This window comes from Eleutherodactylus coqui, chromosome 11 (genome assembly GCF_035609145.1).
Source record: "Eleutherodactylus coqui strain aEleCoq1 chromosome 11, aEleCoq1.hap1, whole genome shotgun sequence".
Taxonomy (NCBI): Eukaryota; Metazoa; Chordata; class Amphibia; order Anura; family Eleutherodactylidae; genus Eleutherodactylus; species Eleutherodactylus coqui.
Genome location: NC_089847.1, coordinates 70,766,195 through 70,783,258, shown reverse-complemented (window position 1 = coordinate 70,783,258; position 17,064 = coordinate 70,766,195). Strand labels below are relative to the sequence as shown.

The following is a 17,064-nucleotide window of genomic DNA, read 5'->3' as shown; positions in this document are numbered from 1 at the left end:
AAATCTGCTAGTGTTTCTCCCTGGGTCTCTGAACACCCAGAGTTTCCCAAGGGCCTCCAGATCTTCCCTGCAATCTCACAGTAGCCACTCACTGTAGTCACTCAAAGCAGTCACTCATAAAAATCACTCACAGTAGTCACTCCACATGGTAAAAACAGGAATATTCCCCATGCAATGTATTGTATGAGTGTATGTATATATACATTTATCTATGCGTATATGTATCAAGATGTGTGTGTATAGATATATGTATGTATGTGTGTGTGTATATATATATATATATATATATACACATACATACACACACACACACATATAATATGTATAGTAATATATCTACACACTGCATAGGACATGTACGTTCCACGCTTACACCCATGTGCGGCTGCCCTCAGAGAGACAAAAAAGTGCACAAAAGTGTGCGCAACTGCACTTACATCTGTATAAAGCTGGTCTTATTGTATGTATATATGTATGTCCTGTTGTACCGCCTCTAGCTTGGATACAAGATGTGATACAGGGGGCATGCAGGCTCTAGTACCCTGTTGTACCACCTCTAGCTTGGATACAAGATGTGATATAGGCGGGCATGCAGGCTCTAGTACCCTGTTGTACCACCTGTAGCTTAGATACAAGATGTGATACGGGGGGCATGGAGGCTCTAGTACCCTGTTGTACCACCTGTAGCTTAGATACAAGATGTGATACGGGGGGCATGGAGGCTCTAGTACCCTGTTGTACCGCCTCTAGCTTGAATACAAGATGTGATATGGGGAGGCATGGAGTCTCTAGTACCCTGTTGTACCACCTGTAGCTTAGATACAAGATGTGATACGGGGAGCATGGAGGCTCTAGTACCCTGTTGGGCCACCTCTAGCTTGAATACAAGATGTGATATGGGGAGGCATGGAGTCTCTAGTACCCTGTTGTACCACCTGTAGCTTAGATACAAGATGTGATACGGGGAGCATGGAGGCTCTAGTACCCTGTTGGGCCACCTCTAGCTTGGATACAAGATGTGATATGGGCGGGCATGGATACTCTAGTACCCTGTTTACTACCTCTAGCTTGGATACAAGATGCGATACAGGCGGGCATGGTGGCTCTAGTATCCCGTTGTACCAACTCTAGCTTCGATACAAGATGTGATACAGGCAGGCATGGAGGCTCTAGTATCCCGTTGTACCACCTCTAGCTTGGATACAAGATGTGATACAGGCAGGCATGAAGGCTCTAGTATCCCGTTGTACCACCTCTAGCTTGGATACAAGATGTGATACGGGTGGACATGGAGATTCTAGTACCCTGTTGTACTACCTCTAGCTTGGATTCAAAATGCGAAACGGACGGGCATGGACGTTCTAGGACCCTGTTGTATCGCCTCTAGCTTGGATACAAGATGTGATATGGGTGGGCACGCTGCCACTTGGGATGCATTATGCATTGACACTTGGGGGTCAGGATAACAGCATGCTGACAATAGAGGGCAATGTATAGCTTTATGTCTTTGGTGATGTTAAATTCATTCTCTGTGGCTGATTTTACACAAGTGAGCACTATATCAGCACGAGAAACTCAAACCAATATCTCGCATGGCAAATATGCGAGTGTGTCTGCCAGTGCAGTGCGCCTTGTAAGAACAATGCCTTGTGATGTGCGTATGTGTGTATCATATATATACACATACATACATACATACATACATACATACATACATACAAACAAACAAACAAACAAACAAACACACACACACCGCTGTAGGAGCAACTGTAAGAAAAAAAATAAATGGTGGGAATACGGCGGCCGCCTGATCTTTCACGCACATAGTATTCATAGGGGAGGTCCTATATTTTCTCGGTCAAGTATTAACGAGAGAGAAACCACAGTAATCATAGGCTTAGTTTTGTCCCAATATACGGCCGTGACAATCATGGCCGCATAAGGGAGGAAAATTACATTCGCCTGAAACCGCCATATACACACACACAGACAAATAAAGCTAGATAGATATATGTGTGTATATACACATAAACATATAGATGAATAGACGCGGATGGATAGACGGGCAGACGGATAATTACAGACGGATAGATGGATAAATACAGATGCATAGAGAGATAAATGTAGACGGATAAATACAGACGGATAGACGGATAAATACAGACGGATAGACACAGACGGGTAGACAGATACAGATAGCATATATATGCATATATATATATATATATATATATATATATATATATATATATATATATATGCATATATGCTTTTTATATATATTCTTTTATTTTTATATATATATATATATATATATATATATATATAAAAGCATATATGTGTGTGCATATATATATATATATGCATATGCATATATATATATATGCATATGCATATATATATATGCATATATACATATATATACATATATATATATACACATATATGCACACACACACATATATATATATGCATATATTTATATATGCACACACATATATGCTTTTTTATATATATACTTTTATTTATATATATATATTTATATAAATAAAATATATATATGCTTATATGCAGAAGCTTGCATTTCCATTGGCTAATAGAAATATATTCTGCCTGACAACAGTGTCAGGGATACATTTCTATTGGCCGAGAGGCAGCAGAAGCTTGCATTTCCATTGGCTAATAGAAATGTATTCTGCCTGACAACAGTGTCAGGGATACATTTCTATTGGCAGAGAGTGTGCACGTGTAAAGTGCTCCCAGGCGAGCGCGCCGCAGACTCGCGCATGCGCAGTCGTGTGCCGCTGTCTCGCGCGTGCGCAGTCGTGCCGTTGTCTCGCGCGGCTACCTTCATTCCGCGCTTCCTCACAAGACAATGTACGCACACGTCACTAGTGACGTATGCGTACATTGACCTGAAGGAAGCGGAAGGTAGGCAGTGTACGCTTTTTGACCGGATGGAAGAAAATCGGGTGCTGGAGGTCACGTGACCGAATTGACAAGCGGCTCCAGGAGAAGATTTGGGATAAGAAGAAGAGGTAAGCAGGCTGCCTGGGGAGCAATAGGTAAGTATAAAATTTTTTGTTTTTAATGACAGAACCCCTTTAAGGAACCTCCCGAGTCTTCAGGTCCAACCCCCTGTTCAGTGCAGGATTTACTAAATCATCTCAAACAGATATTTGTCCAGCCTTTGTTTGAACACTTCCATTGAAGGAGAACTCGCCACCTCCCATGGTAACCTGTTCCACTCATTAATCACCCTCACTGTCAGAAAGTTTTTTCTAATATCTAATTTGTGTCTCCTCCCTTTCAGTTTCATCCCATTGCTTCTAGTCTTTCCATGTGCAAATGAGAATAGGGCTGAGCCCTCTGCATTGTGAAAGCCCTTCATATATTTGAAGACTGCTATTAAGTCTCCTCTCAGCCTTCTTTTTTGCAAGCTAAACATTCCCCTTTAACAGTTCCTCATAGATTTGCAGACCACTCACCATCTTGGTAAATCTTCTCTGAGCGTGCTCTAGTTTGTCTATGTCTTTTTTAAAGTGGGGTGCCCAGAACCAGACACAGTATTCCAGATGAGGACTGACTAAGGAAGAGTAGAGGGGGATAATGACCTCACATGATCTAGACTCTATGCTTCTCTTAATACATTCCAGAATTGTGTTTGCCTTTTTGGCTGCTGCATCACATTGCTGACTCATGTTCAGTCTATGATCTATTAGTATACCCTAGTCTTTTTCACATGTGCTTAGTCCAATTCCTCCCCTTTTGTATGTGCTTTTTTCATTTTTCTTGCCCACATGTAGGACTTTGCATTTCTCCTTGTTAAATACCATTCTGTTAGTCGCCACCCACCGTTCAAGCTTTTCTAGATCTTTTTGAATACTTTCCATCTCTTCCCTTGTGTTAGCTATCCGTTCTAGCCTTGTCACTGTCAAATTTGATCAGTTTCCCATCAATTACCTCCTCCAGATCATCTATAAAAATGTTGAACAACACTGGGCCTAGGATAGAGCCTTATGGTACCCTGATACTAGAGATGAGCGAACGTACTCGTCCGAGCTTGATGCTCGGGCGAATATTAGCGTGTTCGGGATGCTCGTTACTCTTAACGAGTACCACGCGATGTTCGGGTTACTTTCAGTTTCCTGTCTGAGACGTTAGCGCGCTTTTCTGGCCAATTGAAAACAGGGAAGGCATTACAACTTCCCCCTGTGATGTTCCAGCCCTATACCACCCCCCTGCTGTGAGTGGCTGGGGAGAGCAGATGTCACCCGAGTATAGAAGTCGGCCCCTCCCGCGGCTCGCCACAGATGCCTTGTGAGATAGCTGAGGGACAGTGCTGGTGCCGGAGCTGCTGTAGGGAGAGCGTTAGGAGTTAGTGTAGGCTTCAAGAACCCCGACGGTCCTTCTTAGGGCCACATCTAACAGTGTGCAGTACTCTGGAGGCTGCCTTTTGCAGTGGTGCACATTTTTTTTTTTTTTTGTATATCGGCCGTGCAGAGCATTGCGCCCTGCAGTAATTATACAGGGACAGAAGTGGTGGTTAGGCAGGGAGAGTGTTAGGAGTGAGTGTAGGCTTCAAGAACCCCAACGGTCCTTCTTAGGGCCACATTTAACCGTGTGCAGTACTGTGCAGGCTGCTGTTAGCAGTGTTGCATATTTTTTTTTTTCAAAATCGACTGTGCAGAGCATTGCGCCCTGCAGTAATACTACAGGGACAGAATTGTGTAGGCAGGGCCAGAAGACATATATTATTGATTGAATATAGTCAGTGGGTCTTTTCTTTAAAAAAAAAGGGAAACATTCTATTTGGCCTGCCTCTGACAGTCCTCAGCGTTCTGGGTACGTGTGTGGTGGGTGCAGAACGTAAATAAATCATACGCAGCCAGCTACGTTTAACAGCAGGCTTGCGCCAATTTATTTCCTGCCTGGGAAAAATCACCGCTCTGCTGCACTTTATATAACACTGCAGTTCTGTGGAACACATTTCTTATCTGATTGAATATAGTCAGTGGGCCTTCCCTTTAAAAAAAAAAGGGAAACATTCTATTTGGCCTGCCTCTGACAGTCCTCAGCGTTCTGGGTACGTGTGTGGTGGGTGCAGAACGTAAATAAATCATACGCAGCCAGCTACGTTTAACAGCAGGCTTGCGCCAATTTATTTCCTGCTTGGGAAAAATCACCGCTCTGCTGCACTTTATATAACACTGCAGTTCTGTGGAACACATTTCTTATCTGATTGAATATAGTCAGTGGGCCTTCCCTTTAAAAAAAAAAAAGGGAAACATTGTATTTGGCCTGCCTCTGACAGTCCTCAGCGTTCTTGGTACGTGTGTGGTGGGTGGAGAACGTAAAGAAATCATACGCAGCCAGCTACGTTTAACAGCAGGCTTGCGCCAATTTATTTCCTGCCTGGGAAATCACCGCTCTGCTGTAGTTAATAACTCTGCAACACTGCAGTTCTGTGACACATTTGCAGGGCCACAACACATTTATTATTGATTGAATATACGCAGTGGGCCTTTCCTTTTAAAAAAAGGGAAAAAAATCTATTTGGCCTGCAGGCTTGCGCCAATTTATTTCCTGCCTGGGAAATCAAATCACTGGTAATACACCATGCTGAGAGGTAGGGGTAGGCCTATAGAACGTGGACGCGGGCGAGGACGCGGAGGCCCAAGTCAGGGTGTGGGCACAGGCCGAGCCAGTGCGGTGGCCAGGGGTAGAGGCAGGGCCAGGCCGAATAATCCACCAACTGGTTCCCAAAGCGCCCCCTCGCGCCATGCCACCCTGCAGAGGTCAAGGTGCTCTACGGTGTGGCAGTTTTTCACAGAGACGCCTGACGACCGACGAACAGTGGTGTGCAACCTTTGTCGCGCCAAGATCAGCTGGGGAGGCACCACCAACAGCATGCGCAGGCATATGATGGCCAAGCACCCCACAATGTGGGACGATGCCCGTTCACCGCCTCCGGTTTGCACCAATGCCTCTCCCCCTGTGCCCCAACCTGCCACTGAGATCCAACCCCCCTCTGAGGACACAGGCACTACCATCTCCTGGCCTGCACCCACACCCTCACCTCTGCTGTCCTCGGTCCCATCCAGCAATGTCTCTCAGCGTAGCGTCCAGACGTCGCTAGCGCCACAGTTTGAGCGCAAGCGCAAGTACGACGCCACGCACCCGCACGCTCAAGCGTTAAACGTGCACATTGCAAAATTGATCAGCCTAGAGATGCTGCCGTATAGGCTTGTGGAAACGGAGGCTTTCAAAAGCATGATGGCGGCGGCGGCCCCGCGCTACTCGGTTCCCAGTCGCCACTACTTTTCCCGATGTGCCGTCCGAGGCCTGCACGACCACGTCTCCCGCAACATTGTACGCGCCCTCACCAACGCGGTTACTGCCAAGGTCCACTTAACAACAGACACGTGGACAAGCACAGGCGGGCAGGGCCACTATATCTCCCTGACGGCACATTGGGTGAATTTAGTGGAGGCTGGGACAGAGTCAGAGCCTGGGACCGCTCACGTCCTACCCACCCCCAGAATTGCGGGCCCCAGCTCGGTGCTGGTATCTGCGGCGGTGTATGCTTCCTCCACTAAACCACCCTCCTCCTCCTACGCAACCTCTGTCTTGCAATCAAGATGTGTCAGCAGCAGCACGTCGCCAGCAGTCGGTGTCACGCGGCGTGGCAGCACAGCGGTGGGCAAGCGTCAGCAGGCCGTGCTGAAACTACTCAGCTTAGGAGAGAAGAGCCTGGTCGTGTGTGACAACGGCCGTAACCTGGTGGCGGCTCTGCAGCTCGGCAGTCTCACGCACGTGCCATGCCTGGCCCATGTCTTTAATTTGGTGGTTCAGCGCTTTCTGAAAAGCTACCCCCACTTGTCATACCTGCTCGGAAAGGTGCGCCAGCTCTGCTCACATTTCCGCAAATCCCACACGCACGCTGCCACCCTGCGGACCCTGCAACATCGGTTTAATCTGCCAGTGCACCGACTGCTGTGCGACGTGCCCACACGGTGGAACTCTACGCTCCACATGTTGGCCAGACTCTATGAGCAGCGTAGAGCTATAGTGGAATACCAACTCCAACTTGCGCGCCGCAGTGGGAGTCAGCCTCCTCAATTATTTACAGAAGAGTGGGCCTGGTTGGCAGCCATCTGCCAGGTCCTTGGAAAATTTGAAGCGTCTACCCAGATGGTGAGCGGGGATGCTGCAATCATTAGCGTCACCATTCCTCTGCTATGCCTCTTGAGAAGTTCCCTGCAAAGCATAAAGGCAGACGCTTTGGAATCAGAAACGGAGGCGGGGGAAGACAGTATGTCGCTGGATAGTCAGAGCAACCTCATGTCTATATCTCAGCGTGTTGAGGAGGAGGGGGAGGAGCATGAGGAGGAGGGGGAAGAGACAGCTTGGCCCACTGCTGAGGGGACAGATGCTGCTTGCCTGTCATCCTTTCAGCGTGTATGGCCAGAGGAGGAGGAGGAGGAGGAGGATCCTGAAAGTGATCTTCCGAGTGAGGACAGCCATGTGTTGCGTACAGGTACCCTGGTACACATGGCTGACTTCATGTTAGGATGCCTTTCTCGTGACCCTCGCGTTACACGCATTCTGGCCACTACGGATTACTGGGTGTACACACTGCTCGATCCACGGTATAAGGAGAGCCTTTGCACTCTCATTCCCGAAGAGGAAAGGGGTTCGAGAATGATGCTATACCACAGGGCGCTGGTGCACAAACTGATGGTAAACTTCCCATCCGACAGCGCTAGTGGCAGAAGGCGCAGTTCCGAGGGCCAGGTAGCAGGGGAGGCGCAGAGATCAGGCAGCATGTACAGCGCAGGCAGGGGAACATTCTCCAAGGCCTTTGCCAGCTTTATGGCTCCCCAGCAAGACTGTGTCACCGCTCCCCAGTCAAGGCTGAGTTGGCGGGAGCACTGTAAAAGGATGGTGAGGGAGTACGTAGCCGATCGCACGACCGTCCTCCGTGACGCCTCTGCCACCTACAACTACTGGGTGTCGAAGCTGGACACGTGGCCTGAACTCGCGCTGTATGCCCTGGAGGTGCTTGCTTGTCCTGCGGCTAGCGTCTTGTCAGAGAGGGTGTTTAGTGCGGCTGGGGGAATCATCACAGATAAGCGTACCCGCCTGTCAACCGACAGTGCCGACAGGCTAACACTCATCAAGATGAACAAAGCCTGGATTTCCCCAGACTTCTCTTCTCCACCAGCGGACAGCAGCGATACCTAAGCAATACGTAGGCTGCACCCGCGGTTGGAAGCATCATTCTCTCTCACCATCCAAAACGGGGACATTTCTGCTTCATCAATCTCTGTATAATATTCCTCCTCCTCCTCCTGCTCCTCCTCCTGAAACCTCACGTAATCACGCAGAACGGGCAATTTTTCTTAGGGCCACAAGGCTCACTCATATAATTTTTCTAAACAATTTTTATACTTTTCAATGCTCTTAAAAGCGTTGAAACTTTAACTTGAACCAATTTTTCGTTAAACTGGGCTGCCTCCAGGCCTAGTTACCACTTAAGCCACATTAACCAAAGCGATTAATGGGTTTCACCTGCCATCTTGGTTGGGCATAGCCAATTTTTTCTGAGGTACATTACTACTGTTGGTACACCAATTTTTTTGGGCCCTCACCTACAGTGTAATCATAGTAATTTCTATGTTCTTCGCCTGCACTCATGGTACAGAAAGGTGTGTGTGGGGTTGGCCTACACTTTAGCTACATAAATGTAACTGGGGCCTTGTCTATACTGCAGCTACTGAAATGTGAAAGAGACTGTTATCTCCCTAAACTGCTGCAATGGGAATGTTACTGGGGCCTGTCTTGAGTGCTACTATTACTGAAATGGAACTAAGACTGCGCTCCCCCTATACTGCTGCTAGTGATATGTTAGTGGGGCCTGTCCCTAATGCTACCGCTGAAATGTTAATAATTCTGGGCTCTGCCTATACCGCTGCTAATGGTATGTCACTGGGGTGTGGAAACAGAGGCTTCACAAAGACATGATGGCGGCGAGGCCATTTCCCACCAACGCTGTTACTGTTGAGGTGCATATAACCACGGACACGTGTAGAGGACACATAGTGCCTCCAAAACATCGCCCTCCTCCTCCAACAATGAAAACATTCTTGGCAAATACCTTTGCATTGGTCCGTCTGGTGGCAGTCCAAGAATTTCACCTTTAACGACACAACAAGAGAGCACCACCACCATCCCCCCGCCACGGCCCACTTAATCCTGGCCACATTCCGAAAACCAACTACATAAAACCGCGCTACCAGGTCCGCAGTCACCACCACATTACCACCAACGAGGTTACTGTTAAGGTACATATTACCAGTCTGACTGGGGCATGCAGTGTGGGCCGAAGCCCACCTGCATTAAGCACGACATTACTACCTCAGCTGTGTTGGGCAATGCAATGGGATATTTTTATGTACCGCCGGTGGCTTCCTGGCACCCACCCATGCTGTGGGTCCACAGGGAGTTGTTACTACATCTGTCCACTTGTAAAGAACCCCAGTCTGACTGGGGCATGCAGTGTGGGCCGAAGCCCACCTGCATTTCATCTGACGTTAGCTCTGCTGTCCAGGGCACTGCAATGGGATACATTTATGTACAGCGGGTGGGTTCCAGGGAGCCACCCATGCTGTGGGTGCACACGAAATTCCCATTGCGGAGTTGTACCTGCCTGTGACTATTTATAAAAAACCGCGGTCTGACTGGGGCATGCAGACACCTTGACAGAATGAATAGTGTGTGGCACATAGGTTCCCCATTGCTATGCCCACGTGTGCAGCTCGAGATGGAGGTGGCACAGGATTGGATTTCTCATTGCTTCTGTACAGCATTGTGGACTATCGGCCCGCCCCTTTTATGGGGGGGTCGCTGCCTAGCCATGCCAACCCTCTGCAGTGTGTGCCTGCTTTTCCTGTGGCAGACACACTTATAAATAGACATGAGGGTGGCGTGGCATGAGGGCAGCTGAAGGCTGGGCAGGGACAATTTGGTGTATGCTGTGGACACTGTCGTGCGGGGGGGGGGGGTTGGGCAGCATGTAACCCAGGAGAAGTGGCAGCGGAGTGTCATGCAGGCAGTGATTGTGCTTTGTTGGAGGTAGTGTGGTGCTTAGCTAAGGTATGCCATGCTAATGAGGGCTTTTCAGAAGTAAAAGTTGTTGGGAGGGGGGGGGGCCCACTCTTGCCGGTATTGTGGCTTAATAGTGGGACCTGTGAACTTGAGATGCAGCCCAACATGTAGCCCCTCGCCTGCCCTATCCGTTGCTGTGTCGTTCCCATCACTTTCTTGAATTGCCCAGATTTTCACACATGAAAACCTTAGCGAGCATCGGCGAAATACAAAAATGCTCGGGTCGCCCATTGACTTCAATGGGGTTCGTTATTCGAAACGAACCCTCGAGCATCGCAATAATTTCGTCCCGAGTAACAAGCACCCGAGCATTTTGGTGCTCGCTCATCTCTACCTGATACATTATTTTACTTAGATGTGCAGCCATTTATGACCACTCTTTGAGTACGATCACTCAGCCAGATGTGAACCCACCTAACAGACTTGTCAATTCCATATTTGGTCATTTTTTTTCAGTAAGTCTAGTATGAGATATTTTGTGAAATGCTTTACTAAAGTCAAGATATACTATATCCACCGCATTTTCCTGATCAACCTAGTTGGTGATTCTGTCAGAAGGAAATTAAATTTGTCGGACATGACTTGTTACAACCCCATGCTGGCTCTAGTTAATTACTCCATTTTTATTCAAGTACTTGCATACAGTTTGTTTATTAATTTGTTCAAAGATCTTTCCTGGTATAGAAGTCAGGCTCATATGCCTGTGGTTTCCTGGATCCACCTTCTTCCCCATTTTGAAGATGGGGACAATATTTGCCCTTTTCCAATCTTCCGGGACTTCTACTGTTCTCCAGGGATTTTCAAAGATTATGGTGAGTGGCTCAGCAATTAGCTCCGCTGCTTCCTTTAGTATCCTAGGATGTAATTTGTCTGGACCTTGAGACTTGCATTCATTTGTTAGCTATGTGTTCCCTCACCATCTATCTGCGTATATATAGCCTGCATTTTTTTATTCCTCCAATAGCACAGGGAAGATCAGTTGATGTTCCATCTACTTTGAGAGAAAACAGATACAAAATAGGAATTTGAAAGTTTGGCCTTCTCATCATCCTTTTTAACCAATTCACCATTTTCATCTTGTAAGCATCCAATAGTATCTTTGACTTTTCTTTTGCTTATGACATACCCCCAAATCCTTTATTGCTTTTGGCCTCTGTTACAAGCCTCAATTCATTATTAGCTTTAGCTTTCCTGACACTGGCCCTACAGTTTCTGCAGACCACATTATATTTTTCTTTAGATATTCACCACCCCCTTTCCATTTGATAAACATATTTTTCTTCCTTTTTAACATGTGTGCAAGTTCTGTATTCATCCATCCTGGTCTCTTTTAAATGCTTCCCATTTTTCCTTTTTTTGAGGGATTGTTAACGATGTGCTTTGAGAATCTCATTTCGCAATATTTCCCAACTTTCTTAGACATTTCTGTCCTTAAGAACATCCAACCATTGGATTCTTCCTACCCTCTTTCTGAGTTCATTAAAATCTGTCTTTCTGAAATCCAACCGTGAGGTCTGAGTTTTCTCAGATCTTCCTCCCCTTTTTATCCCAAATTAAAGCATAGCATGATTGCTGCCTCCTAAGTTCCTAGCGACCCTTAGTAACTCATAACCTGTTAACCCTAAAGCATCATCATATCCTTGTATCCCTACAGTCTCTTGGGTCTCCTTCAGAGGGAAGACAGCGATATCCCTGCTACAAAATCATGGCGCTATCACAGCTTTGTCCCCATGATTTTGTAGTGTCAGCAATGCGTTTTGTTGTGTTATTGTAAGAAGGCCATTTCCTATCCCGAAAATAAGCCCTAACTGCAATACAAGAAATAAAGGCATACTTGCCTACAAGACTTGGGCCGGGTCCTCCCGCTGCTCTCCAGAACTCTGTCACACATCCTATAGTCCTCGTTCGCCCACAGAAGATCACTTTCTAGTTGTGAGATTCATAATTCCCACTCCTAGAAGTGATGGCTCTGATTAGTTTTCGAGCGCTGCTCAGCCAACCAATGCAGCGCTGGATGAACCAATGCGATGGCTGTGATTGAAGTGATCTTCTGTGGGCAAATGAGGACTGCAGGACGTGTGGCAGAGCTCCAGAGGGCAGCGATAGGATTTGGTCCAAGCTTTTTGGGTAAGTATTCCTTTATTTATTTATTTTTTTTGGAAAGTCCAGCTAGGGCCTATTTTCTAATGTTAAAATCGCATTGCACGAAAGTGATGCAACAAAAACAAAAGCTCCATAGGGAACATGGGCTACAACAACAACAAAAAAAATCGCAAATCTCGACCATATAGAGCATGCCGCAATTTTTTTTTTCTCATAAGATAGCGGCATACAAAACATCACTAATATGAAGGAACCCATAGGAAAGCATGGGCTTCACATACTTGCATTTTGTACCGCTGTTGCATTTTTTTTTGTATCCCATGTGAAAACAGCCTAATGGGGAGGTACTTACCAGTCTACCAAAGTCCGCCATTGTCCTTATATAGTGTACACTACAATTTCAGATTGGAGACCAGTTGCTTAAGTATCCTGCAGCTTTGTTCTTACGTCTGCCAAGTGGTACTGTCTTCTACTTCCAGGACTGAGTCCCATGTGGAAAACGAGTCTCCCTCTCCTTCCACGTGATGTCAAGTCATCTCCTTCAAGCCCACGGGACATCAGGGCCCTCGCAATGCCACTCAGCCTTCAATCATTTGGCTCTCGGCAGGTAGATTGGAGAAAGTGCAACAAACAGGCAACAGCCATCACATATGATAACATGCTTCTTCTGGCCTTGAACTCTGAGGCCACAGGTTGATGGCATTCGCTTCCATGCTGTGCATCCAAGTATCTACACTTTGTCAGCAATTCATTTTGAAATTGATGGAGTTTAAGCTCATGGATCCCCCACAAGTTAAAATATTTCGTATATAATTTTATACTATAATTGCTATCAGTTATATACAGCACATAATGTTTACTAAACCATCATCTTCTCTCCCCTCTAGGTCAGGTCTCGGGCTCGGCTTTCGTCTTTGCCTTTGTTGCTGATACCTGTGTAGTAGGCTTCCTATTTTGCCTTGCTTTCCTTGTTCTGCATAGTTTTATTCTTTACCGTGGATCAACAACCAAAGAGTGGTTTAATGGGCATTCAAGAGATTATGATTATGGATGGAAGAAAAATGCCAGAACCTTTCTTGGAGAAAGGTGGTACCTTGTATGGTTATCTCCATGGATTCAATCAACATTGACAGGGGATGGTATTAACTTTGAGCCTAGAAATCTCTCAACTGTATCATCCAAAAATGTGAATCAGTAGCTAGCGGATGTGAACCAAAGCTTGCATTTACCTTCTTTGTTATGTAAGTAGTAGTTTTTTTCCCCCTTCTTAACAATAGTTATTCCATATGCAGACACCTTTGATGCTCATATGCACAGTTTCAGAAGATTTTTGCAATGTTTTCTAACACTTTTAATAATTTTATTATCACATTTTTTGAGTTGTTTTTTACTTTCAAAGAATCTGTCATCTGTTTGTTTTGTTTTTTTTTCTCAGTTCTAGCTTTTAGTGTGTTTTTTGGCCAGATATTTACATACTGATGGTTTACTGACAGGTATTTTGTGTGATAAAATATCTGCTTTCTCTTTGTACCGACTACATATGAACACCAGACTTCAGACTTGATATACTGTTACACAGATAGATCTCCAACTAGGCCAAAAGGAGGTTTAACTAATAATGTATTCATGATATTGACCCGCCTTTCATACCATAAGCCTCGGTTAACATCTGGAGAAATTTCCAGATATACTGTATGGTTGAAATGTAGCCCTGATGTATGTCACATACAGTTACATATATTATCCATTGGCTCCCTGTTAATAAAATCATATACCTCATATGTTTTGTTTTGTTTTTCCAGTGGCCGAATATATAGTAATACGTAACAGGCTAAACTTTACTTGTATAGAGTTAAAACAAAGGTAAATCTAGGAAGTTCCATGGAGTACTCTTTTGGTATCATTAAGGATATAGGGGCATAATAGACCAGTTCACTGTATGAAATAGGAGTGTCTCTTGGCGTATGCATAGAACGCGTGCGCTGATCTTCGTGCTTAATACTAATGTGAATAAGAAACAAATGTATGTTTTCCTCTGTTGTAGGTACATCCCCTGAATGTACCTGAGGGAAGACTTGGAAGAAACTTATGGACTAGAGCAAATCCAATTCAAATATGGAATTGTGATTCCAGATTGCCTTTTTTATACATTTCTAAATACGTTTAATATATTTTTGTCATTAGCACTGGTGTAATAATTTTCATATAAAAGCAATAGTGACACACTTAGATAAGTAACATAGTAACCATAGTGAGCTTTAACTTTTTTCTCTGGAAATTTAGGTACTGTACTTGCTCTGGGATCAGACTACTTTTTCTATTTTGCTATGCATTAGTTCAAGCTTCACCTTTGCAAACAGCTTACCGTACACGAAAATGTACATTTTCAGAAAAAAATAAGTGTCACGTACGCCGGGCAAGGGCGAGGAAGGAAAGGCTCTTAGGTTGTGGAGTGACGGGTACCCAACTTTCCAGACTCCTGAAAAGCGACCATGAGCCACAGCCACAACTCTACAGCAACCAACTTGGCCCTGCACTTATTAACAATTTGTCCCTCGGGACAAGAGGAGAGAGGGGAAGGGACGATACCTATCGATCCCACCTCTGGTCCTCAAACACTCTGCAGTCTTGCAAGCTGGCAGTCGTTAGAATACAGGCTGATTTGTATTTAGCTTCCCCACACTTCGGCACGCATGCGAAGCGGAAGCTCAAATCACCCACCTGATCCGTTCTAACGCACTCCAGAGCTCTACAATATGCATACAAAACGCTGCCACCACCAATTTGGTTACGGTAAATTGGAACCCGATTTCTGAATACAATCTTCGGAGAATATGGTTTCGTGTTAACACAGACGAGGCTCACTAATTAATTTAACGTTTAATTCTCAAAGACTAGAGCAGTGCTTATTTACAGAAAAAATACGAAAATGATGTTACAAGATAAATGGCAAGAGACTTACATATGATATCACAAACCGTAAAATAACAGGGATTAAAAGAAGAGAGTTACCATTCTGTGGCGTGGAGTCGCGCCAGAACTGCGGACCAGACCTCACGTATAGTGACCTCCAAGGGGCTGACCCCGAGCACACATCCGTGTGCGATTTTTAAACTCTCACGGTGGTAACTCCCCTTTAGTTCCTTCCAGCCCCCTTAGGGGCTGGCTTATCTTGGGACACATAATTCCCTGAAATACATATTTCCTTCATAACTCCATGTGGGTGTGACCCACCATGAAAATATGACAACGATGTTTCCTGTTGTGATTTTACGTGTGTTTTGAGCCCATGCATGAGTAGTTTTGGACGCATCTGATCCGAGATACGCAATTCTCGGTTCCTGAGCGTCGTGCAAATGTAGTGGTCCCTGCATCTTATTTGTGGGGGTGCGACGTTCCATAAAATATCCACGTCATCGGGCTGCGACGTACAGATCTTTCATAATTCCTAAATTACATTTTCCTTTGTCTTACGGGCACGTTCTTTTGTTAACTTTGCCTCCAAAAGTTATCAGGTCAGTTACGACCATTTGGACCAGTAAGGGAGGGAAAGAGCTACTAAGGTGTGAAGCCTATTTCCTCTCCTTATTTCCTAACAAACATTTGCTGGCTCTGGCTCCAGAGGGGCTGTAGGACATCAAAGACCCCCTGGGGGAGAAGTGTAACAGCCTTTCCTGAAGTCTACTTCAAAGGTAGCTCAGCACTCAGCTTTCCTATATGCGGAAAGACCATTAACTCTTCTCTCTACAAACTATACAAAATGACTGACAGACTACAATTTTCACATCACAATGCATATCTATCAATCTCTTATCTTTATCTGTCACTCTGGTATCTATCTACCCTTCTAATCTCTATCTAGTAAGGGGGAAGGATGTCAGCTCAGCTTTTCTAGTGTCCTGAACGTCAGCTGATTGATACTGGACAGCTGGGGGGACACTTTATTCATCTCTTTTTACTACACCTCCCCTTTTTAGAGTGGGTGTAGTAGGTTGATCCCACAGATCGCCTACGAAACCCACCTCTACTCCGCTCTGCTGGGACAGAGCAGCCTTTAGGGATGAAAAGGAACACTCCCAATTGGTGGTCCAGCTGACCACCTGTAGCTGATGCTCTTTTGTCTCAGGTATCTGCCAATACCATTGGCTCAGATCCATGATAGTTATGTATTGGGCCTTGGCCAACCAGTCCAACAGCTCAGCGAGGCGGGGCATCGCATAAGCTTCAGACACAGTGATGACGTTCAACTTGTAGTCCAGACAGAACCGGGTTGTCCGGTCCTCCTTTGGCTCCCGGACTACAGAAGAGGCCCATGCACTCTGGGGCTTCTGGAAGATGTCCAGGTGCAACATCTCCTCATCGTCCCACTTCATATCTGCCTGCACCTCTGGGGAGACTTGGTAGGCAGACTGCCTACCCGGGGGATGGCTTCCAGTGTTCACCTGGTGAACTGTCAACTGGGCCACCCCTGGTTTCCTAGTGAAAGCAGACATGAAGGGGAGTAGGCCTTCCTGCAGCTGGGACCGCTGGCCCCCAGAAAGCTGCAGGCTGTGATCTGTGTCCCCCATGGATCCGTCCACCTTTTGGGTGGATAGCCGATCCGCACAGATCTTTTCTTCATCAGGCGCAGAAGCAGGTTCCCTTGTGAGGTCCCTCAACACCCCCAGGCTGGCATCAGAATGCCCAGCGGCCTGGAACTCCTGGCTGGGAGCAGCCAGGGGGGATGTCAAGTACAGGACCCCACTGGGGTCAGACAGTATGTCAGCTGGATTTTGGGGGAATACCACCTCT

The 17,064-nt window shown here is 46.0% G+C and overlaps 1 protein-coding gene across 4 annotated transcripts in view; it reads left to right on the top strand.

Moving 5' to 3' along the window:
- ZDHHC24 (zinc finger DHHC-type containing 24) overlaps positions 1-16,759 on the top strand; it is a 60,667-nt gene extending 43,908 nt beyond the window's left edge. Inside the window, exons 4-6 of one of the 4 annotated variants that reach the window (XM_066582548.1) lie at positions 10,839-10,982; positions 13,161-13,514; positions 14,318-16,759. In XM_066582548.1, the coding sequence (XP_066438645.1) occupies positions 10,839-10,982; positions 13,161-13,471 (455 nt within the window). In that variant the 3' untranslated portion in view covers positions 13,472-13,514; positions 14,318-16,759. The other 3 variants (XM_066582547.1, XM_066582549.1, XM_066582550.1) reach the window with 3 other exon arrangements.
- The last annotated feature ends 305 nt before the right edge of the window (positions 16,760-17,064 follow it).